This window comes from Labrus bergylta, chromosome 18 (genome assembly GCF_963930695.1).
Source record: "Labrus bergylta chromosome 18, fLabBer1.1, whole genome shotgun sequence".
NCBI classification, from domain to species: domain Eukaryota; kingdom Metazoa; phylum Chordata; class Actinopteri; order Labriformes; family Labridae; genus Labrus; species Labrus bergylta.
Window position 1 is genome coordinate 19,877,831 of NC_089212.1, and position 25,061 is coordinate 19,902,891.

The following is a 25,061-nucleotide window of genomic DNA, read 5'->3' on the forward strand; positions in this document are numbered from 1 at the left end:
TTAAATAAACAAAACATTGCAAACTACCGACATGTAACATACATAGATTATTAATATTAGGTGCAGTCATTCACTAAAGTCTGCAGCTCAGTGGTGCCTCCCCGTGGTCACAAATATGTATTATAATGTGCTGATTTTCTTTCAATGTCAAAAACGTCATATCCCAAGTTCGTATTCGTCTGAAGTCCTTCAGAATCAATACGTTTATCTTTTTATTTTTGAAAGCAGTTTTTGAAGGAGATAGGCTTCTACAAAAATATTGTTTTAAAAAAAAAACCTAAAGGAAAAAAAGCCAACAAATATGGTCCCAAAGGTTGTTTGATATAGGGTAAATTTAGCCCTAGACAGTCATTAGGCTATTCTAAAACTTATAAGTTATAATTTACTTTTTTGTAATTTTTAATTCCAAACACCATACTGAAATGCATGCAAATAAAGGTTTTATTTTGAAAACTTTAAACGGAAGTGGTTCATTTCATGCTTCATAGTAATACCTAGTACTTATTATTGAGTAATCAGAGTGTGATCTGCAGCCTGTGGATCATCATCTGTCACTGAGGGAGTCAGGATGAGGCTGCTGCCGGTTGTCGTCACTGTCTTGTTAACGGTGTCTGTCGCTTATTATGTTTACATCCCGCTGCCTGATAGCATCCAGGAGCAGTGGAAGCTGATGATGCTGGACGCTGTAATACGTGCAATGATGCATCTGGTGAGAAAGCAATTTAAAAAGAAATAAGGTAACACATGTTTTGGGATGTGCTGTGTGTAGGAGGGTTGCAGCAAAAGTAAGTGAATGCAGCAGGTGCACAACTTTAAATCATCTATGATCCAATCTGCACAAGTTCTTTACCCTTCTCTTCATGTTTATCTCAGCTTTATAAAGTTGATGTGAAATTTAAAGCAGTGTTTGTGCAAATAAAAAAAGGTGAGCTGCAGTCTATGTTTGATAAGTGACAGTGATAACACTGCTCAGACATGGACTTCGACCCAGACGCCAAGTGTTATAGAGGGCTAACTTTACATTGCACAACTTCAGTGTTTATACTGACAAGATCTCAGTAAAGAAAAAGCAATGGCATCTCTGCCTTACAAAGTGTTTTTATTTGAAGTAGTGGCTTTTCAGCAGAGCAGATCTTGTGACACACACAGAGCCGTGAAATCTCAGTTCTGAGGTAAATCATGCCCTTAAACCCCTCAACAACATGTACTTCTATGGATTAAGACTAGTCGACAGTGTTTTTCTTCGCTAGAGGGTATTTTCAAGCTTGAATCCATTAAAGCTCATTCGCAACACCAGTGTGAAATAAACAAATGTTGTGAAAGACTTTTACACCACATCAACGGTTCACTTTTGAAAGTGTGCCTCTGTTTCCTCGAATGCCAACATGTTACAAAGCAGCGGTCATTTAGAGAGTTTATTATCATTACATTCAATATTATAGTGTATCTTTCTTCTTCAAATATTGGAAAATAGATCCCGTAAATTAAGATTAAATTAAGTCTGACTGGTCTGCAGGTAATAGGTCAGTACTAATAATCTGTAGATATCCTAAATTTGGGTTTTAGAATGGATATATGGATGGAAAAAGTTGCACCCACCTAAAATTCTAAATTCAAATATCTCATCACATTGCTAAAATTGTGACACAATCAAGCTGCATTGTGCCAAGCTGCTGTGTCTGCTGGCCTTTGTCAAACTTTGGATACAGTCCGAGATGTTTGTGTGTCTGAGTGAAAAAGTTATATGACGTATCATTAAGACACAGTGCAGAGGGACAAAGGTCTGGTGGTAGTTTCACACATGCACAAAACTCCTAAGAAGTCCCTGGCGTCTTTAGGGTTGAGCTTCATGTGTTCCAACAAAAAAAAAATTCCACCTGGACTTTTTCCTTCCATCCCCCCAGTAACATTTTGGCGAGTAGCAGATCCACTCAGATGGATGAGTGGATCTGTGAACACACCGGGAAATATTCAGGAATATGTCTGAATACACATCAGCTCACCCCCCCGACTTCACGCTGAAATTTTACTCGGGTAAAGGTTCAGTCAGGGTGAAAAGAATTGTCTACTTGCGTTCATGCATTCAGCACAGTTTTGCGTACATGTTTGAAAACACAATCACACCCACCCACCATCATCGATTGTCTTAATTCTTTCAAGGAGAAACTCCCCTTAAGGTTGCACACTTCGTTTTCTTCCATTTTAGTCCCATTGGATGGATCCGCTGGCCTCCGAACACTACATCACGTCTATCAGGCAGAGCGTAGAGGGTTTCCAGAGCATGGTAAATGGTATGGCCAGTTCTGAGCCCGACCGAGGGGGCGCGCCTGGAGTGAAAGTCAGCGACATCACCTTTGCCGGCATCCCGGTCCGTTTGTACGAGCCCCCTGCTGGAGGGGAGGGACATCTGAGGAGAGGGCTGATGTTCTTCCATGGAGGAGGCTGGGCCTTCGGCAGTGTGAGTGAGTACAGACACTGTTAGATATAATAGACCACTAAGAGTGAGCAGCACAATAAGAGACCTCTTCTTTAATTCAATGTGTTATAAATGCTACTTTGAATGCTCAGTAAAGCTTTATATTTGTAGATTTAAAGTATTTCTGCATCATTCAGATACAACATATTGTTTGTTCACTTCCCTTTATCCACTCTCCTTCATCCCTCTTGCATTTCCTCAGAGGAGACGTCTTATGATAAGGTCAACAGGATGGTGTCTGACGAGCTCAATGCTGTTGTGGTCTCTGTTGAGTAAGTGTGTCTCCTCCTGCAACACCGATCCAGTGTTTCAACACTTTTCTGCTCAAAGCAACAAAAAATAAATAAATAAATACATACTTACTGAGACGGACTTTATAAAGCCCTCTTCTGGACAGGAGGGGGGATGACACACTGGACAATGTAAGCATGTGTGTTGATACAGATAATCCTCGTTGTGTAGCTTTGCTCTTGATATTATACCAGTGTGTTTACAGGTTTAGTAAATAACTTTAAATGTAGAAAAAGTGTCCATAATCAAATACCCAATGCTTTCTGAAACGTCAGTATCTATTACATCCAATGTCTGTGTATCAGGTATCGTCTGTATCCAGAGGTGCACTTCCCAGTGCCGTATTTAGACTGCCTTACTGCTGCCAAGCACTTCCTGTCCGAGGAGGTCTTGTCTAGGTATGCCGTCGACCCCGATCGTGTGGCTGTGTCAGGAGACAGCGCAGGAGGAAACCTGGCAGCTGCCGTCTCTCAGGAGGTACGTTAACACACGCCATCATAGGAATGTGTGCAGAACAGACTGTATATTAAAGAGCAGGAGATTTATCATTTACTCCATTTTTTTAGAGCGACCATTCACAACACAAGTTTCTCATCGTGTTTGGAACAGATACTCTTTGTAATATTATTCACTGTACATAGACCTGGCAGTCTAAGCCTGTTAGCGTAACAAGGAGCTAGTTAGCACGAGCCAGCCTTCACTATAAGCTTAATCCAATTTGAAAGTTTTAAATGTTCTCTTAAATGTAGAGAAGGTGACAGTCTGACCCAAAGTGATAGATGATGATTTCAAAGGAGAGGGGCCTGATAGTTGAAGGCTTTGCCTCCCGTACTACTTCTATAACTTTAAGGACCTGGGCCTGTACTCTGCGAGGTCAATGATCTAGAAAGGTAAGAGAACAGAAAGTGATTTTTAAGGCAATGTGTGTCACATTGGAGCCGACTGGACGGAACAGAGCAGTGTGTGTGTGTGACTGTGGCTGTGGAGCTCATGCTGTGAGTTTACACTGATATTACATGACGGCGAAACTTCCCTATGGCACTGTTGTGGAATCACAATGTGTTAACGGATCATGAATGACTTTCCCCCCAATTTCAGGTCCTTTGATGACATTTAAAACTTAAGTCCTTGTAACGTGATGTGATGTTTAATTAGGTTCTTGTTATGTTTTTCTATTTACCCAGATTGCGATGGATGACACTTTGAGTGTAAAGTTCAGCGTCCAGGCATTGATCTACCCAGCAGTCCAAGCTCTGGACTTCAATACGCCCTCCTACCTGCAGAACGAACATATGCCTATCGTCTACCGGTCCTTAGCCATCCGCCTCTGGCTGCAGTACCTTGGTGTTGACCTCTCTCTTGTTCCCCAGTTTATAACAAACAAGCACAGCTCCTTACAACACACACACATCGACCCTGAGCTGAGGGCACGGCTGGACTGGACCGTCCTCCTTCACCCGAAATACAAAAAGAACTACAAGGCTGTGATTGTGGAAAAGGGATCTCAGGGGGCTGTGAAAGAGGTGCCTGAGATGCTGGATGTGAGATCATCGCCACTGTTAGCTGGCCCAGAGGTTTTGGCTAAATGCCCCCGGGCGTACGTGCTTACATGCGAGCACGACGTGTTGAGGGATGACGGCATGATGTACGCGCGGCGCCTGCAGGATGCAGGAGTGACAGTCACCAACCACCACTATGAGGACGGCTTCCACGGGTGTTTCAGCTTTATAACCTGGCCTCTGGATTTTGATGTAGGGAGGAGGGCGACCAGGGATTACATCGACTGGCTCAAAAACAACTTGTAGGTGTGTGAATATGTGCGAGCAAGAGAGTGAATGAGTGTTTTTTTTTGTGTCGCATGCGCACATGTGTTTGGAGATACCAAATGAACAAGTCCTAACTTTATGAATCACAGACTTGTACATCCTCTCTTTGTATAAGGACATTAAATCTAAGCTCAGGGCCCTCGTGTACTTGCAGATGCATACCAGCTTAGAAAGTATGAACATGATGTGTAAAGATAACTGAAGGTCTGAAATGGAAAAGGTGAAATACATCTAACCTTCTGACTAACACTGTGAGCTTCTGGGGGAAAAATCTAACTAAATGCATAGAAATACTTTGACAATGCAGTTTCAATTATATTTACAAGAGCCCAGGAAACAGTCTTCCTCGCTCTCCTTTTCTCATTTGACCTCAAGCAGGCACTAACTCCTCCTACCCACAGAGCAGGCAACACTCTTGATTTGAGCCTGACTCGGAACTGCTCGACAGCCAACCTGACTGTCGCCCCTCTGCATCTCTCGGACCTCTTTTTCATTCAATTCACAATCTCCTTACCAGAACTCCCTCAGGCACCGCCACAAATGGTTTCATTCCATCGAAACATTCGATCCCTTAAACCAACTCAGCTGTCTGACGAGGTCTTGGCTGCCATGCCTGCCCATAAGGATTGTGCCACACTCTCTTGATGAGGCTACAGACACACTCTGCTCCACACTGGCCTCATCTCTGAACAAACTCTGCCCTCTAGTGTCCAAATCCACTCGCAAAACCCACCCCTAGTCCATGGCTCACTGAAAAATGGCTAAGACTACATATTACCACCCTCCACTCACACCAGACATGTTTGCCTCATATTTTACAGAAAAGGTTGCAGCGATCAGTCACCAGTTTTCTGAACCTGACCAACTCAGCCCTAAGGCAGCAACCAAAAGTGCCTCACTTACCTCATTATCCCCTCTGATCGAGGAGGAAGTCTCTAAGCTTACCTAAACTCTCACATCCAGGTCTACACTCCCTCCAGCCCACTACGCTCTGTCAATGAAAGGCGTCTGATCCAACCTTTACAACAGGGTCCTAAGTCTCTAACAAGACTCTTCTCCTCTGTCGCCCCCCGGTGGTGGAACACACTTCCAAACTCCATTGACCTGCAGAGTCCCTCTGCACCTTTAAGAAAAAGCTAAAGACCCAGCTCTTTCATAAACACCTACGACCTTAATGAGATTATTGATGATGAAGATTTTGTTCGATCATGGCAATTTTAGGATGGTTTTGATGCTGATTAGAACTCTCAAGAACAGTGGTCGATGTTGTGCTTTCCCTCTGTGCAGTGCCTGTCAGCACCTGTGTGTCCGATCGGACTTAAAGCTGTTTATTTGCTCTTACTGATGGTGTTTCCTCCTTTCCAGATCTTTGCTTGTGTTGTACTTACACTGAGTAATGGTCAAGATTCAAACCTAATGAAAGGTTCATTAAAGCAGAGGTTTAAACAGTTATTATATGATCTACTAAGTAATGTTTTGTAAATATACAGTCGGTGCTTAAAGAATATGAAACGTGGTTTGATGCATCAAATGTTATTTCAACAGAGACGGGATGAGAAGGGGATGTCTTTCCTCAAGGACTTGAAAATCTATGACCAAATGCACTATCACCTTTGAGTTTCAGTACATTTGATAATCACTTTGGAACTTAAAGGTAACATGTCATCATGCCCCTAATTTACTCTGAATAAAACACGGTGTGATTTTAATGTTTTGGATACAGAAACATATGAAAAATGAATGAATCATAGTTTCTCAGTTCATCCACCCACTGGAGATCTAAAAGGGCTTGAAATCGTTTTACACTCGAGTGTATTTTTTCACGTTTTCTTTATATTTCTTTATATGTACCACAAATGTCTCTGCCATCTGATGTGATGATGAATGTTGATGATGAAATACATAAACTCACAATGATGAAGAAAAGTTGTTTCTGTACATTGACTTACACTACAGACTTGCATCATCAAATTTGGATGTTCGATATTGTTTAGTAAGACAAAACAGAATGCTACACATGTAAAAATATATTTTAAACCCCCTGAGAAACACAGTTCACCTTCTGCTAATCCTCTAAATACTCCATCTCTAAGTTGCATCAAGCAGAGAGTATATATCAAACCCTTTCTATACAGGAATAAAAACAAAATACTTCAAGGTGTGTTAAATTACAGTTTCTTATCTTACTGTTTTTATGTAGTTAGTTTGGATTCCGGATGTTTTTAATTTAATTTTTCATACACATACATTCTGAGTACGATTATAGCAAAAATCAAATGTTCTCTATATAAATATATTGTGGCATAAAGATTTCCTAAAAAAGAGATTGTAGTCAAACTCCCTCTGGATTTGTTGTTTTCAGCTCTGTGTTCTCATGGACAGTAACCGTACAGTATAACAACTTGTCTCTGACATGAACTAGTCCATCAAACCGCAATGTTTACACTTGAGTAGTGGTACAGATTGAACAACCAAGATACAATGTGTTGATCAGTCAGCTTTAGAGGTGCTGGAAGATGTTGGTATTCCATAAGAAAAAAACATGCTTGCAGTTTCATCGGTTTCATTTCTTGGTATGAAGCTAAGCTAACCAGCTGCTGTTGTGGCCTCGTTTAGAAAGGAAAGATTTGCATGTGTTATTGCTTTTGTCATTTTACTCTTGAGAAACAAAAAGTCTGAAAGCTTGATTTCAAAATTGACTAAATATGTATTTCATTTGCAATGTCCAGCTTGAGCTGTGTGTGACATCACTGTACAGAATCATGATCTGTTTTCTCAAAGATTAAAAATAGTTAGTGTTTTTTTTTTTTTTTTTTTTTTAATTTACAAAATATTGCAACCAACATTTTATTCTTAAAGCAAACTCATTTCAGGGATAACATTTCACTTGAAAATGTCAGAGCAGTGAGGTATAATGTGTGCAGTCATTCACTTTAAGTCTGCAGCTCTATAGTGCCTCTCCGTGGTCAAAGATGTGTATTACAATGTGCTGATCCAACTGCGGACACACAAAAAAAAAAACTTCATTTCTCAGATGTCAGTTCGTATTCATATGAAGTCCTTCAAAATCAATGCGTTTATCTTTCTATTTGTTAAAGCAGGGAATATTTTAAAACATTTAAAAAACAAGTTTAAAACCAGCAGCCAAAGAATAAAGAAATAAAAGCCTGTACTAAAATGTTCATATAGGTTGTTTGATACAGGGTACATTTAGCCCTAGTAGACAGTCATCAGGCTACTTATTTTGAAACGTTTTAGATATTACTTTTTAATTGATTTGTATTTTAAAACATCCGGTGGTGATATTGAAACGCATGAAATGTTTTATTTTGAAGACTTTAAACGGAAGTGGTTCATTTCACGCTTAGTGGTCCTTCATAGTAATACCTAGTACTTATAACTGAGTAATCAGAGTGTGATCTGCAGCCTGTGGATCATCATCTGTCACTGAGGGAGTCAGGATGAGGCTGCTGCCGGTTGTCGTCACTGTCTTGTTAACGGTGTCTGTCGCTTATTATGTTTACATCCCGCTGCCTGATAGCATCCAGGAGCAGTGGAAGCTGATGATGCTGGATGCTGGATTCCGCACAACAATGCATCTGGTGAGAAAGCAATTTTTTTTAAATAAGGCAACACATGTTTTGGGATGTGCTGTGTGTAGGAGGGTTGCAGCAAAAGTAAGTGAATGCAGCAGGTGCACAACTTAAAATCATCTATGATCCAATCTGCACAAGTTCTTTACCCTTCTCTTCATATTTATCTCAGCTTTATAAAGTTGATGTGAAATTTAAAGCAGTGTTTGTGCAAATAAAAAAAGGTGAGCTGCAGTCTATGTTTGATAAGTGACAGTGAAAACACTGCTCAGACATGGACTTCGACCCAGAAGCCAAGTGTTATAGAGGGCTAACTTTACATTGCACAACTTCAGTGTTTATACTGACAAGATCTCAGTGAAGAAAAAGCAATGGCATCTCTGCCTTACAAAGTGTTTTTATTTGAAGTAGTGGGTTTTCAGCAGAGCAGATCTTGTGACACATGCAGAGCCGTGAAATCTCAGTTCTGAGGTAAATCATGCCCTTAAACCCCTCAACAACATGTACTTCTATGGATTAAGACTAGTCGACAGTGTTTTTCTTTGCTAGAGGGTATTTTCAAGCTTGAATCCATTAAAGCTCATTCGCAACACCAGTGTAAAATAAACGAATGTTGTGAAAGACTTTTACACCACATCAACGGTTCACTTTTGAAAGTGTGCCTCTGTTTCCTCAAATGCCAACATGTTACAAAGCAGCGGTCATTTAGAGAGTTTATTGTGAGCTTCCCTGAGAACGAGAAACTTTTCACCTTTGCTCTACATTTGGAAAAAGCAGCTGTAGGTGACGAGTATTGAGCCACATAGGCCGAGGGAGTTCACACATTAATGGTTTATAACAGTTTGCCAAAGCTGGTCATTCTGTTTGTACAGGATATTTAATATTAGTTTGTATCTTTCTTATTCAAATATTGGAATGTAGGTCCTAAACCAGTAAGTAAGTCCTATCACAGACGACTGGTCTGCAGGTAATAGATCAGTACTAATAATCTGCAGATCATCCTAAACACCCACCTAAAATTCAAAAGTCAAATGTTGTCATATTGCTAAAATTAACTTTTTAAGAAACTTGTTACACAATCAAGCTGCATTGTGCCAAGCAGCTGTGTCTGCTGGCCTTTGTCAAGGTTTGGATACAGTCTAAGATGTTTGTGTGTCTGAGGTCAAAAGTTCTATGACTTATCGTTACGACACAGTGCAGAGTGCAGAGGGTCTGGTGGTATTTTCACACATGCACAAAACTCATAATTTCTTGACTTTTTTTTTTTGGTTGAGCTTCATGTGTGTGAACGCAAACAATGGAATTTTTCCTGCCGCCCCCCCCCCCCCCAGGAAAATGTCGGCATGTAGCAGAGTTGGGGTGAATGAGTGGATCTGTGAACACAGCAGGAAATATTCAGGAACATGTCCGAATACAACGTAGCATTAATGTAAAGAAAATAACTGTCATTGTAGTGTCAGACTCTTTTGCTGTATTCACACATCCGCTCACCCCGACTTCATGCCGACATTTCACTCTGGTACAGGTAGAGTCAGGGGGAAAAATATTGTCCACCTGCGTTCATACATTCAGCACAATTTCAGGACGTCTTCAGGGCCCACCATCATCAAATGTTTTGAATCTGTCATGTCCATCCTAAACTCCAATTGAGGTTATACACTTTTTCTTTTCAGGCCTATTGGTCGGACCGGCTCGGCTTCAACCACTACATCAAGTCTATCAGGCAGAGCACAGTGGGTTTCGAGAGCATTCTTGGTTCTGAGCCCGACGGAGGGGTCGCGCCTGGAGTGAAAGTCAGCGACATCACCTTTGCCGGCGTCCCGGTCCGCTTGTACGAGCCCCCTGCTGGAGGGGAGGGACATCTGAGGAGAGGGCTGATGTTCTTCCATGGAGGAGGCTGGGCATTAGGCAGTGGGAGTGAGTATCTCGATTATGGACCGTCTATTTTACTCTAGATATATTATAGACAAGCAAGACTGAGCAGCACAATAAGAGACCTCTTCTTTTATTCAATGTGTTTTATTTGGCCTTAAAGTATTTCTGCATCAGAGGGCAATGATTCGTCTATCTTCCACAAGAGGAGTTTTGTTGTTTGATTTGTGTTATCCTGTTGTGCATATCTTCCAGTAATATTTCTAAGAAGTGGTTCATTCAAATACAACATATTGTTTGTTCACTTCCCTTATCCACTCTCCTTCATCCCTCTTGCATTTCCTTAGAGAAGGGGTCTTATGATAAGATCAACAGGATGGTGTCTGATGAGCTCAACGCCGTTGTGGTCTCTGTTGAGTAAGTGTGTCTCCTCCTGCAACACTGATCCAGTGTTTCAACACTTTTCTGCTCAAAGCAACAAAAACAAAAGAAAATAAATACATACTGACACCCACTCACTGAGCCGTTACTATGATATATTCAATTGAAAGACCTTGTTGTCATTGTATAAAAATGAGATTGAGTTGAGCTTTCACCTTGAAGTGCAGATATTCATGCATCTGCAGTAACCAGAAGGGATGTTCTTTTTAGAAAAATGTCCTTCTTTCTTTTGGCTAGACGATTCTGAAAAACTTTGAGTTGTGTTTTAGAAAAGGAAACCAATGTGTTGTAGCAGATTTTATCCGTAAAGCCTGGGAGAAAAGACAGAATACACTGTTAAAGACTGAACTGTGACAGGAGCATGCAACATTGAAATGTTATGAAATGTTACTGTAAACCACTGCAACGGAATTTCTGGTGTCTCATAAACCCACGAGGGTTGATGACGAGCGGGGATGACACAACGTGTGTGTTGATTCAGATAATCCTAGTTGTCCAGCTGTATTGTTGATATTATGCCAGTGTGTTTACAGGTTTAGTAAATAACTTTAAATGTAGAAAAAGTGTCCATAATCAAATACCCAATTCTTTCTGAAACGTCAGTATCTATTACATCCAATGTCTGTGTTTTAGGTACCAGATGTATCCAGAGGTGCACTTCCCAGTGCCGTATTTAGACTGCCTTACTGCTGCCAAACACTTCCTGTCCGCGGAGGTCTTGTCTAGGTATGCCGTCGACCCCGATCGTGTGGCTGTGTCAGGAGACAGCGCAGGAGGAAACCTGGCAGCTGCCGTCTCTCAGGAGGTACGTTAACACACGTCATCGTAGGAATGTGTGCAAGTTGATGATTTCAAAGGAGAGGAGCCTGATAGTTGAAGGCTTTGCCTCCCGTACTACTTTCATAACTTTAAGGACCTGGGCTGTGGTCTGCGAGATCAATGATCTAGAATGATGATCTACAGTTTGATTTTTAAGGGGAGCAGAAGGTGTCAGTGTGTACCATTGGAGCCGTCAGGGCGAACAAGCGCTGTGTGCGCACGACTGACCGTGTGGAGCTCAGTCACAATGTTTTAACAGATCATGACTTACTTTAGCATGTATTAGATTATTGTGTACAAACTGAGGTCAATCTGTAAGGATTCAAACCACACAAATGTAGTTCCTTCTGATGACATGTAATGTGATATGCCGTTTAATAAGAATTCTTGTTTTTCTATTTACCCAGATTGCGATGGATGACACTTTGAGTGTGAAGTTCAGCATCCAGGCATTGATCTACCCAGTACTCCAAGCTCTGGACTTCAATACGCCCTCCTACCTGCAGAACGAACATATCCCTATCCTCTACCGGCCTTTAATGATCCGCTTCTGGCTGCAGTACCTTGGTGTTGACCTCTCTCTTGTTCCCCATTTTACAACAAACAATCACAGCTCCTTACAACACACACACATCACCCCTGAGCTGAGGGCACGGCTGGACTGGACCGTCCTCCTTTCCCCGAAATACAAAAAGAACTACAAGCCTGTGATCGTGGAAAAGGGATCTCAGGGGGCTGTGAAAGAGGTGCCCGGGCTGCTGGATGTGAGATCATCGCCACTGTTAGCTGGCCCAGAGGTTTTGGCTAAATGCCCCCGGGCGTACGTGCTTACATGCGAGCACGACGTGTTGAGGGATGACGGCATGATGTACGCGCGGCGCCTGCAGGACGCAGGAGTGACAGTCACCAACCACCACTATGAGGACGGCTTCCACGGGTGTTTCAGCTTTATAACCTGGCCTCTGGATTTTGATGTAGGGAGGAGGGCGACCAGGGATTACATCGACTGGCTCAAGAACAACTTGTAGGTGTGTGAATATGTGCGAGCAAGAGAGTGAATGAGTGTTTTTTTTGTGTCGCATGCACTCGTGTGTTTGGAGATACCAAATGAACAAGTCCTAGCTTTATGAATCACAGACTTGTACATCCTCTCTTTGTATAAGGACATTAAATCTAAGCTCAGGGCCCTCGTGTACTTGCAGATGCATACCAGCTTAGAAAGTATGAACATGATGTGTAAAGATAACTGAAGGTCTGAAATGGAAAAGGTGAAATATATCTAACCTTCTGACTAACACTGTGAGCTTCTGGCGAGGGGAATAAAATCAAATGAAATGCATAGAAATAATACGACAGTGCAGCTTCAAGTACAATAAATAAATAAAATAAATAAATAAAAGGTTCATTATATCAGAAGTTTAAACTGTTATTATAAGATCCAGCAAGTAATGTCAAAGGCTATTTCAACAGAGAGTGTCTTTTAAAACCTACAGAGCTGAAGTAAACATCCAGATTGTGCATCCTGCCCCTTTAAGAAGGCGATGTCTTCCCTCGAGGACTTAAAAAAATCTGTGACCAAATGCTCATCATCTTTGAGTTTCATGACATCACTGATAATCACTTTGTTACTGAAAGGAAAACATGCATTACTCTGATTAAAACACGGTGTGGTTTAAATGTCCTGGATACAGAAACATGAATAAACAACACAATGAATGAATCATAGTTTCACAGTTCTCTAACATTTGCTCTCCACAATCTCCACCCACTGGAGATCTGCAAAGGCTTCAAATATCATCATTTCACAGAGTGTAATTTTTCACGTTTTTAATATTATACACTAACACAAATGTCTCTGCCATCTGTTGTTGATGTCACACTCATGAAGCAAAATCATTTATGTTCATTGTTACTGTTACTGTATGTGTCATCAGTTTGGGACGTCTGATATTCCTCAGTGAGTGACTCATGGTGTTCTTTTTCTGATTAAAGCCTTACTGAACTGGCTTTGGCTCAACTTGCCTGATTAGTGATTTGGCCTTTTTAAAACTCTTCAGAGTAATGTTGTCATAAATGTTGCACCTTTATTTTGTCTTGAAGTTGTGTACAGAGGCGAGTCTAGACTCCGTTGGGGCCCAAGGCAAGAATCAGGGGAGGTTTCCTACTGTCATTGCAAAATGTGCATTATGGGTCGCTGCTGTAGTTTGAATTTTGTCAGTCCCCAGGGGACCCCTACTGGTCTGGGGCCCCAAGCAGTTGCCTGTCTCGCCTGTTGATAAACAGCGCCTCTGGTTGTGTCTGACCGAGGTGACTGAAGACTTAATCTCTCATTGCATATTCACTACTTTGATAATATCATCACAGCAACAAGTGAAGTAGAAAATTCCTGTTGAAATGTGTTCAAAAAAGTAAGAATCAAATAAATCACAAATGAATGACACAGCACTTAAAAGTTCAACACTTCAGTAGAGTTAATTTGTCACATTTACTGCCTGTGTTTTAACATTCAGCTGCAGGAGAATGAAGGTGTATGTCTGGCTCAACAGCACCCTCTAGGGGTCTGAACACAACATGAGTTCATATGATTCTAATCTGTCAGACAACTGTCATATTCAGGGAATGATATGGGTTCAGATGAGATAAGTAAATGTCTTCAATCAAGTTAGAGGTTGTTGTACTTTTGCCTATTTGATTTTTTTCCACTTCACTTATGGAGGAAATATTCTACTTTTTTTCACTCTTCTGTTTATCTGACATAGAATTATTATTTGTTTTGCAGATTCATATTTAACATACAAAATATATGATGTTCTTTAAAAAATATTATTTATCATTAAAGATTAAACTATTCATCAACATGCTGATGAGATCAAATCCATTACTCAACCTGCTACGACAGTACAATTACACTATCCAATAACAACACAAAAAACACACAGGGGCTAGTTAGTGCAGTCCATATACTATAAAAGCAAATATCTAAACTTAATTAAACACACTGAGAGTCCTACCTGCAAAGCATGGATTGTGTGTTGAATATTAACCTTTGTGTAGTCTGTTTCTATGCACCTATAAAGCAGTTGTTTGTTTTTTTTTAAATCAGGACACACACCCTTCCTCTCACACACTCACACGGTCATTCGCAAGTGTGTGCATGCATTGTGCTGCTGTAGCACTTTTCTACACTGGTCTTTGTTTTAAGAATGACACAATGAGCAGCTGTGGTGCTCAGAGAGGAATTTAGGGAGATTCCACAACTTTTACAAGACGAATGTTGGGAGGAGAAGCCTGCAGGGAAGGAAAAGGGGAGTGGAGGACAGAGGAGGATAGATCGTGTTTAAATTGGTCTTTTAATCCATTATTCATCTTCTGGGTGTTTTTCAAGCTCTTCTTTTTGAGGGGGAAAGTGCTTCGGTATATATCAGAACAACATTTTCCTGGTTTCAATCATCCTGTGAAATAGATTTCAGATTGGACAATAAGCCTGGGCTCTGTACATGGGGCCAGCGCACTAACCACGACCATTTGCACCTCAGAATATAAAAGTTTGAATTCACAAAAGAGCAACTTGTCACTTTTTTGTGCAGATGTACAGAGGCCATAGTCGTCATTGCATCATTGCTAACCCGACCTTGGCTGCATGTCATCCCTCCCTCGCTTCTCCAACGTTTCCTGTCTCTCTTCAGCGGTCCTATCCAAAAATAGCAAAAATGACCCAAAAATATCTTCACAAAAAAATCTGAGCCCAGCTAGCAGTTAGCACTGTTTCCAGCCTTTATAAAAGGGTGATGAGTAATCAAAATATGTCCCTCTCATTTTCTTACTATACTGCACTCTCTTTTGTTGTTCTGTCTCTTATAGGAACACAGAGTAATTCTTTATATTTTCTGCTTCTTGTGTGAAATCATTTATCTGCCTGCTCCCAACAGATGTTGAATGTTATCATAAGTGAAACTGTGGTATTTGGCCTTGAACTTTCTAATTCTTAGCTGATAGAGGCTCGGAAGGAAAGCAAAGGAAAGGGAAATAAAGAGGAAAAATGCAAAACAAAACTGTCCTCTTAAGGTTACAAATGACGCATGCAGGAGGTGTACGTACAGACCCAAAGATTGAACTTGTCGCAGTAACGCGCCTGAGCTTCAATTTGCAAATGATGAAAAGCAGAGAGAAAAGTCTCTGCGTTTAAATTCAGACAAAAAAGAGCATAGTGACCAGCATGTTGAGGATTGAAGATCAGGGCGTGCTGCATGGAGACATTTCCAACAAAGGTCTGAGCTTGGAGATGGATCGAAGACATGGAAAACAAAAATGATCATCACAATGACGTTGAATAAAATGATTCAAAGTTGTTTGAAATGAATGTAAATGCAAAATACAATTCCCTCCACACGTCGTCTCTCTCTTCCTCTCCTTATCTGTGTTTGCTACGAGAGTGTAGCCAAGCATGTCTCTCAGGGTGTCATCTTCCCCGCCTGAGGCCACACAGTCTTCACATATCACTCACCGTCTCCTCACTTCTGACAAGCCTGGGAAATGACTCACTTAAGGCAACACAGGAATCTCTTATCGCTTTGTCTTCTACATTTTAAGATTTTTATCTCCAACAGGAAACAAACTTAATTCTTATTTCCCCGTTGTTGCCATCGTACTCGTTTTACCTTCCAGTATTTTTTCCTGGTAGAGTCCAACAAAGTGTGAACATCACAGCTTCATGTGCGCCCGTGTGAATGTGTTACACATGCTTTTACACAGGTCCTGATTGTCGGGCGGGTCGTGCACATTCAGGCTCTGATCTCACTTCCTCACGCTGACAATGGGGCAGGGGTTAGAGGTGGAGGAATGAAAGTGAAGGACTCACTCAAGGTTAAGTTCTGTAGATTGAATGACTCCCCTGCGACTGATTCCACACAGACTACAGTGAAGCTGGAACAATAGTGGGTCATTTGGCACTAATCGACTTACATTCCCTCAGATCATTTCACAATAGCAGGAAAGAGAAGTTAAAAAGGCCTTTTTTTTTGTCTTACTCCAACACGGCAGGTTATCAGGTCTGCAGTGATGCTGCCTTCATGTGCTCCACTCAGACTTCATCTTCTGAATGTGGCTGTCATGCATGCAGCTCATCATGCATCATGCTTCAGGCCGTATGAAAACATGACATTACAACCTTGTGTCACACTTTTCAATCAAACTAATTCAGAGGTATTTAAACGTGCAAAGAAACAATCAAGCAGAGAACACAGACAACAGGCGGAACAATGAAGCTTCGGTTACAGCTAAACTTTTTTTTTTGTTCACTGATGAACTTAATCAGCAGCTGTTTAACATAAACACGAGATCTTCATCTAAAATGAAGTGATAATTGGGAAAATTATAATGAAAATGCCAAACAACTTTTTGAACCACACAACTTGAAAAACAAAAAGAAATTGTTTCCAGGTTTTTCTTTTTGTTCTTTCAAAATGCCGCCACATATCTGCCCTGAGCAGCTCAACATTTGGAAACTTAGTTTACTTCGTTAAAAAAAAAAAAGAAAAAAAAAAGGGATTTGTGACTTTAAGTGCTTGTAGCAGAAAGTAAAAAACTGAATGAACCCAGTTGTAATTAGTGGCTGTTTGAGGGTATCTGGATTTAAGAGGAACAAAGCTGCTTTGAACGTGGGAATGATTCATCAATGTGAAATACTGACAGACTGCTGAGCTTTTCCCCAAGTATCTACTACGTTCTGTTTGTTGTTTGGGTTGAACAAAAAACTCCAATGAGGAGAAAACTTATACTAGACCACTGGTTCCCAATCTTTTTTTGCTTGGGACCCCACTGACTTCACAAAACTCTAGCAAATATGGTACATCCAAAACACATAGAGCTTTTTTCAAAAAATCTATTTGTTTTCCATCATTTATAGTTTTTTTTTTTCTACTGTGTTGCAAGTTGACAATCATTTTAGAGCACATTTAGGCTTTTGCCTCAGAATTCTGAGAAGAAAAATCAGAATTCTGACAGTTTTCTCAGAATTAGGAGATTAAAGTCAGAATTTTAAAAAAAAAGTCAGAACATTTTTTTTTTTTTTTTTTTTTTCAGTGGCCCTAATCCTCTTCCGTACTTTGGTGGAATTTTTTTTCCCAACCAGCTCAGTCGCCCCCTGCTGGACATTAAGATAATGCAGGTTTGAGGCCTCTACTTTCACAGAGCAGTTAATATTCCTACACAAAGGTTGGGAAGCTCAAAAAGACTTTTGCATTATTACACTCCTGTGTGTCCCAAGTTGCAATTTCAGTTTGGAATTAATTCAGTTTGACACGTCACTATATTTTGACGCTTAGGTAAAGCAACAGAACCTCACACTTCAGGCCGCAACCAGGAGCCTTTTATCATTCAACCAACAGACAAATACAGTGATTCAACCACATTTCTGCTTACATTACGTTAGCTCACACTTAGGACTTTCTTTTTGTATAGTGTAGCACCTGAGTGAAATTAAATTAAAGTAGCTTACAATTTGCTGTTGTCAGACTGGCTGAGTCATTAAAGAAGTTGTTTTAAACTGATGTATGGCCGGATTTCAGTCAGGAGTTTTACAGCACAGTGAAATTAAGAGACTTTTCCCATTTCTGCCCACATTTTTTTTTTTTAGACTAAAACATCCTGAAACAGTTAAGCATTGCATTGTGACAGCATGTCAGCTACCCAGCCTAAGCTTTGGACCCAAGTGAATATTCATCACTGGCTCCACTTAAGCAATTCAGAGGCTACTTTCACATATAAACAGTGTTTACACGCCTGGTTAGACATGTGCTTTAGATTTCAGTTTCAACATTTCCGACAGCACGCGAAGGCACCATGAAGTTAGATGCGCAGCTTTAAAGTCTAAGCGCCTTTCTATCTAATAAATGACATCTTGATTATGTTGTAAAACTCCAGTCTTTCACCCTCTCTCTTTCTCTCTGCTCCACCTACGTAGCCTACTGCTTTGTCTCTCTCTCTCTCTCTCCCTCCCTCTCTCTCTCTCTCCCTCCCTCTCCCAGGGCAGAAATGCAGCCGAGCTTGATCTGACTTGTCCTCCCCTCCATGCTGGAAGGGTTTTTGCTGCTCCCCGGGACTTCTTTGGGTTTCTGTAGCCGACTTACCCACACTGGGATATGGCCGTATCTGTTTCTCTGCAGTGTTTGGGGCTCATCATACTTGCTGCCGTCCTCCTGCAGACCATCGCGGTGTCCGTCAGTTTCATGTACTTCAACCAAGTCCTGAACACGGTAAGATATGGATGTGTCTTAATCTAACACACCAACAACATGAAAGGGAGGTTTGACACGGTATTTTGAACGATGACAAACGAACTACTTACGGTATCTGCTGGTAGTTTTACAGTGAGTCCACACCGGTGACACAACTTTCCACCAGAAAACCTTTGAAGGTGTCAAAAGTAATAGGCTGGTATTCTTCCAACACGGTCATACCTACTACACCAGGCTAACTTTATCTGGTGAAAGTATCAGAATATTAAATAAGTAAGTCACATGACGTAAAAGTTCCACTTATGCACAAATATCTGCCATTCTAACTCTGAACAATGAGAGAGGAGAAAGTTGGCAGAGTAGATAACACCAAACAATGACAGGAAATGAGTTTAGTTAAAGACCCAGTGGTAGTGACACCCTAAATCAACATACTTCTTTAGTAAGGTATGACAAACAGAAAGAAGGCTTTTATTTTTATTTTTAAACAAGCTGATTGATTGAGTGCTTTGCTCTGATTGGCTTAAACATTTGAAAAAAAAAAAAAACGCCCCCTTCTCCTCGCACACCTGTGACCACTTGTGATTTAATTAGTTCTTTAATCAGCCTCAACTATTTTGTCTTCTAACTTAGAGACTATACTCTGACAAATACATGTGCCACTCCAGAATTGCGGGTACATTTCAGGTATTGAAAAAATACACTAAACACTTTTTATTCTGATAGAAAACAATCTTAATGTTGTATATTTATTGTCTCCTGACCTCAAACTTGTATGATTTAAAATATTTATTCTCAAAAACAACATACTAACAGTAAAGTCGGTCAACTCTGTTAGAGACAAATTGGGTCAATTATATAGCGTAGAATAACAATATATAATTTCAAACCTTGCCCTCCCTAAGATAACTTGTGTCTCTATATCCATAAATGATCCTTTTAGACTGATAAGAAAGAGACTTTAAAAAAAAAAGAGTAAACTATGCCAATGCATTTAACTGATAAGATGTCAAGATCGTGTCCTTTTTCATTAAATGTAGCTTTAAAAATGTTCACGTGTGATTGTGTATAGATTTATAAATAACTTTATTGTATGTCCCAACAGTGTCATGAATTCTCCTTTTGACAAGGCTCAAACAATGCACAAAGTTTAAAACACGTAAACAGCGACTGATATAAACATGTTTTGTTCAGGGTGGTTGTCACAGAGGGAATGGAAAAGGAAAGGACTTTTTTTTTTCCTGGCCACTGTAATAATTATAAGAACCAAAGTCACATAAACGTATTCTTTGTAGTGTTTTCATATTAAGTCGAAAGGTTTCACACTTTCCCTCACAGCTGAAAATAAATCATATTTATATGCACAGCACAGCTGAGCACATGTGGTTCTGCTTCGTCTTTTGTGATTGTGTGTAACCTATACTAAATGACTATCAGTTGATTGAAACAGCCAAGTTTTTCACTGTTTTTTCCTGGATTTGCTGCCTTCATTTATCAAAATATTACATAAATTAACTGATTTCTCTCAGACACTTAGTTGGACATTAACACAGATATAAATAACTTTTTTTTTTCTCTCTGACATCCTGACACAGAAATCAATCGCTTAAGAAAATAATGAGACGATAAGTATGTAAATAAAAACATTTTGTGCAGAACTCGTTCATTCCTGTGTTTCGTTGACAGATGCAGGAGAGTTTCTCCAGAAGCAGTGTGTCCTGTCTGATTGACGCAGAGCTACACCCCAAGTCAGAAGAGGACAAGAGGAGCGACCCCTGCTGGCAAGTCACGCAACAGCTCCACAACCACATAGAGAAGGTTTTTAAATGATTTTCTAACCTTATTTTCTATATCCCTAAATAGTATTAATGACATTCTTCCAGTGCTCCTACTTCTAGCTAACTAGCTAGTTTGTGGCTAGTGAGTTAGTTCCAACAGAACCCATATATTTGCATGACATTTTTTAGTAGTCAACATTAACACACGATGTAAGATGCCCTTCTGTCCAGATGGTTTCAAACTTCCCCAAAAAAACAGCAGTGAATCCAGCTCCAAATTGGACTCAGCCGAGGGGGAATACTGTACCAGGTCAATAGATGACATATTTGTTTGCCCACAGGGGAGGACTGAATGATTCAGGAGGGGGAGGGGGGGGGGGGGGGCTTTGTTAATTATTGAATGTTGATAATGTAGAGCTAAGGACACATAAGGAGGACACATTTTATCACCATTTTCCGTCTCTGTTTTTCTTTGTTTCACTGGGGATGTTTTTCTTCCAGACCATGGCCGATCGTTTTCAGAAGGAGATATCCTCTACAATGAGAGGTAGACAAACATTCAGACACCAGCCTACCATTATGTAAAGTGAGTGAGTGCATCTTTTTCTATTAACAATGTCCTGTGTTGGTTTCTTTGTCTTGTGTTTTCGCAGATAAGCTGACAGGAGTGATGCCTGTCCTGAACCCTGGAATCCGAGGGGTCCCTCTTCCTAAAGTCGCTGCCCATGTGACCGGTGTTATCTCACCCACAGGACCCCAAACAGCAGATGGTGAGGATCCTGTAATCCAATAATGAAGTAATATTCCTGTATTACTTAGGAATCATTAGAGTCGTTTACTTTCTGAGTAGATCCCTGGAAAGCCTGATGAACATCTTCACCACAACATTTATTCACAATGCCCCAACACCTGCGAGTACGATCTAGCTTCAGTCTTAAGTTTTCCAGGGTCAAAGGGGAGGAATGTGCTTCAAGGCTTCCCAGGCTGCTTTGAGTGACATCTTCATACCGAGATATTTGTCAGGACCTGCTCATGTGCAGCTGCGTTATCAAAGTGTCCTGGAGTTGTCCTTTCAACTAGAAGTGTAAACTTACTCTTTTTCAAAACATTAAACAAACTTGAAAACTGTGTCTTTTGTAAATAAAAGCTGGATGGTAGTCCTCTTCAACATAAAAAAAAGTAGTAACCTTAAAAACATATTAATTTTGAGCTTCCTGTCTGCAATCAAACATGACATCTGTAATAGAGCACTCTGCTATAAGAGACCTCCTAGTGTCATCTTTTGACATTGAAGATGTGTATTTCATCACTAAATTATTGGAATTATTAATCTCTCTAAGGGTTAGGGTTAAAGAGAGGGGGAAAAACACTCTCCATCAAGTCACTCTCTGAAATATTTAAAGTTGTGTTTGAATGAAAGTACTCAGTGGTTTTTACCACAACAATAAAATCAGCTGAGTACTTTGATCACATTTATTTGAGCCGGTTTCCCCCTCTGTATACTCATTAAAGAACTAAATGCATATTAATCCACCACAACAAATAGTCCCCAACAGATACGTTTATTCCTGTTGAGTCTAATTAAAACGCCAGTGCACAGCAGGTTTTTATATATATATATATATATATATATATATATATATATGTATATATATATATATATGTGTGTGTGTGTGTGTGTATATATTAACAACGTATTTTCAAACAGTTAAGGTTGTAATGGGAACAGATTTGCCCATGACTGAGAGCCACAGACAGAATAGAGGAGTAAAGTTCGGTAGTTCATACAATAGTTGGAAATGAAAATCAGAAATGAAGCTAGCCGTATGCTTGGATGATTTATTTGTCCATAAGGACAGTATTCATAAGTCTCATAAAACTTTTTTTCATCAACATCTGTCGGGATATTTGGATCCCCTCTGTTACTTTTGGTGCTTTGTTTGACAGCTGGTCATTGTTAATGAAGCCATAATAAGACATCGGGTATAAAAAATACTGTGTTTCTTGGCCCTGAAGATTCTTTCTGGAGGAGTCTGCATGCCTTACTGATTGAGAGCTGTTGTTTTATTTAAACATTTGTTTCTTATTTAAAAAAAGAAATGTGTCTGTTTAAACTCAATACACCACCCTGTAATCTCAAAGGCTCTTGCATCATGGTGATCGGCTGTAATTTTCATGTGTTTGTTTTCTTCTGCTGCTTGTTTATTTGTGTTAATGCTCTGTTGCAGGTTCGAGGAGCAGCAGGGGGTACATGGGGGAGCGGATCAGAGCGTGGGAGGGCCAGAGAGGTCTGTCCTTCCTGCAGAACATGGAGCTGAGGGAGGGAGAGCTGCTGGTGGCGCGAGCAGGACTCTACTACATCTATGCCCAGACGTACTTTAGACTGCTCTCCACGGGGGGAACCGACGGGGAGGCCAAGGGGGAGACAGGGGAGGAGGAAGGAGCACAGCTTGTGCAGTATATCTACAAGAAGGTTAGGCTGTGGAAAGATAATACCTGAAACAGGAGCATGCTTCAGATAGATTATGACAGTGAATCAAGACTGTTTTAAACCTTTGCATTGTTAAAGGACTGTTCAGCTTTAAGCTGTACATCGTTACAAAGTGAACTAGTCCGGTACCTCTCTGTTCATTTTTTGAGGGTTATAAACAGGCGCAGCACAAAATGCCTCTAGAATAAAATCAAAAGAAACATTTAGCTGACCTTGTGTGCAGTTAGAGGCGTTGTGCACAACAGTTTGACAAGCATCTCTCTAAATTCACAACAATCTTTATAATGATGGGCCACACAGAAGGTCTGTTTAGAGCAGCAGGTTGTTCCCTGAGGCGCTCCTGGGGGGAAAAGGCAGCATGCTCAATTCCAGGTAGCGTATATAGTTGTGTAAGAAGGTTGTTTATTTGTGTTAATAAGATCATATCTAGAAAACGCTCCACTTGTTAAACAGAGGGTTATAATTATACAACGCAAGAGGAACAAAGACGCGGCAAGTTCGACCCAAAACTTTGAGACATTGACCCAAAAACCTCCTGCTACTAGAGGTTACATCACAACAACTAAAGATCAAGATAAACTACAAATTAAGCTGAGTCATGGCACCTATCTGGTGGCTTGTTTCCCAAGATGAAAAGCTAAAACCTCAAATGTCAACACATTTAGATATTTATTTGGTATGTTATCACAGATATTTGAGCATGATGAATTGTTTAATGCTTTGTACATAAAACGGTTTTCTTTTTTTGTTTGGACCACAGATGAGTTCCTACACGGTGCCCATCCTGCTGATGAAGTCTTCACGGAGTGCCTGCTGGCCTCGAGGTCCCGAGCCCGGTCTCTTCTCCCTGCATCAGGCCGGTACTGCCTTTCTACAGCCTGCAGACCGCCTCTTCATCAGCGTTAGCAATGCCAGCGCCATGGAGATGGACGGGAGGGCAAGCTACTTCGGGGCTTTTCTTGTCGGCTAAAAAGAAGGCGACCTCGGAGGGAAGCGTCTTTGCCGGGGAAGATTTGATAATAGACATCATCAGGTGCTAACCAAAAATGTCAGGGGGTTTGCTCGATAATACGAGCAGCCGACTGAGGGTGCAAGATTGGTGCAGAAGAATGGACCATGAGGAGTGCAAATGAGTCTGACTGGTTCAGAATGGCAAGGGAGACGGGCTGGAGAGGTTGTGATCAGACCTCCCACAGGTTATTATTTGCTCTTAAGGCGGGTAAACAAAGTGGACTGTATAACAGAGCTAACAAGGATTGTGTGGTGCATTCAGTGTAAGCAGTACAAAGGATACTGAAGTACTCTGATGTGTGCGTGACCAAAGGGACCTGCCTTTTCCCGCAGGTTAGAAAGTGGACAGTTCATCCCAAGGAAACGGCGATACACAACAGATGTGATAAATATAAAGAACGCCTCAAGATAAGATTGTAGATATTCAATACTATGAATGAAGCTTATTTTTTAAGTCGACTTCTTATGGCTGAATTTCCCTTTTTATGTAATATGTGAATGAACATGTGGGCTGACAAATGTCCCGAGGCCTTCAAAGAAAAAGCACTGATGTAGTATGAATGGAGCGAGTATTTAAAAGTGTGTTCAGACCATCTGTGTTTATTTATCCAATGGATATCAATCCTTACTGTAAAGTGCTGGAAAGATTTTATAAAAAATGAGTTGCTATCAGATCAAATGTGGAATTCCTCACGTTTGCGAGGTCATGCTGAACTTTTCCTTTTGTTCCACCACTTCTTTAGCAATACGAGCTACAGAAAATGAGTGAGAAATAATGAACCTAAACATAAATGTTGAATTTGTAAAATGCTTTGGTTTTTTTTTACTCAGCACCCAGAGAACTATATTTTATTCCCATCACCTGCTAATCCACAGATGTAATAAATCGCTACACATTAGCATCACCATTATGGGCATGTTGTTGATAGCTTATAGCATTAAGCACCAGTCATGTCAATACAGTCATGGTACAACATTACACAGCTGCTAGCTTGCATGCATTTTAATTTTCTATAATTTTTACAGTTCTTTACAAGATTTGAATTTGATCTTTGGGACATTTTTTTGGGTAATTGAAGTTAAGTACTGACATAAATGTTGCATGTGGAATTACTGTGTGAGAGAAAGGGCTGGGGGTGGGGCATATTAGCCTGGAACACAAATCTGCATGGACTGCTAGGTTCAGTTTTGGATAATTAAGTGTTCATCTTGTGTTTGCAAACATCTG

At 40.6% G+C, this 25,061-nt stretch overlaps 3 protein-coding genes and 1 long non-coding RNA gene across 4 annotated transcripts; 3 read left to right on the plus strand and 1 right to left on the minus strand.

Moving 5' to 3' along the window:
* Window positions 1-508: 508 nt before the first annotated feature.
* LOC109987577 (neutral cholesterol ester hydrolase 1-like) lies at window positions 509-7,394 on the plus strand. The gene is made up of 5 exons (XM_020638690.3): window positions 509-709; window positions 2,207-2,462; window positions 2,679-2,748; window positions 3,073-3,244; window positions 3,952-7,394. The coding sequence occupies exons 1-5, from the start codon at window positions 569-571 to the stop codon at window positions 4,570-4,572; spliced, it is 1,260 nt and encodes a 419-aa protein (XP_020494346.2). The 5' UTR covers window positions 509-568; the 3' UTR covers window positions 4,573-7,394.
* Window positions 7,395-7,986: 592 nt separating this feature from the next.
* On the plus strand, window positions 7,987-13,324 carry LOC109987575 (neutral cholesterol ester hydrolase 1-like). Its single transcript, XM_065966161.1, has 5 exons — window positions 7,987-8,195; window positions 9,860-10,103; window positions 10,406-10,475; window positions 11,133-11,304; window positions 11,726-13,324. The coding sequence occupies exons 1-5, from the start codon at window positions 8,055-8,057 to the stop codon at window positions 12,344-12,346; spliced, it is 1,248 nt and encodes a 415-aa protein (XP_065822233.1). The 5' UTR covers window positions 7,987-8,054; the 3' UTR covers window positions 12,347-13,324.
* Window positions 13,325-14,398: 1,074 nt separating this feature from the next.
* LOC136183252 (uncharacterized) lies at window positions 14,399-18,969 on the minus strand. The gene is made up of 2 exons (XR_010669088.1): window positions 18,664-18,969; window positions 14,399-18,562 (listed from the first exon to the last, which is right to left on the minus strand). It is a non-coding gene; the product is annotated as an uncharacterized lncRNA (long non-coding RNA).
* On the plus strand, window positions 18,439-24,641 carry LOC109987600 (tumor necrosis factor ligand superfamily member 10-like). Its single transcript, XM_020638723.3, has 6 exons — window positions 18,439-18,571; window positions 20,240-20,371; window positions 20,833-20,878; window positions 20,985-21,101; window positions 22,560-22,804; window positions 23,583-24,641. The coding sequence occupies exons 1-6, from the start codon at window positions 18,458-18,460 to the stop codon at window positions 23,790-23,792; spliced, it is 864 nt and encodes a 287-aa protein (XP_020494379.1). The 5' UTR covers window positions 18,439-18,457; the 3' UTR covers window positions 23,793-24,641.
* The last annotated feature ends 420 nt before the right edge of the window (window positions 24,642-25,061 follow it).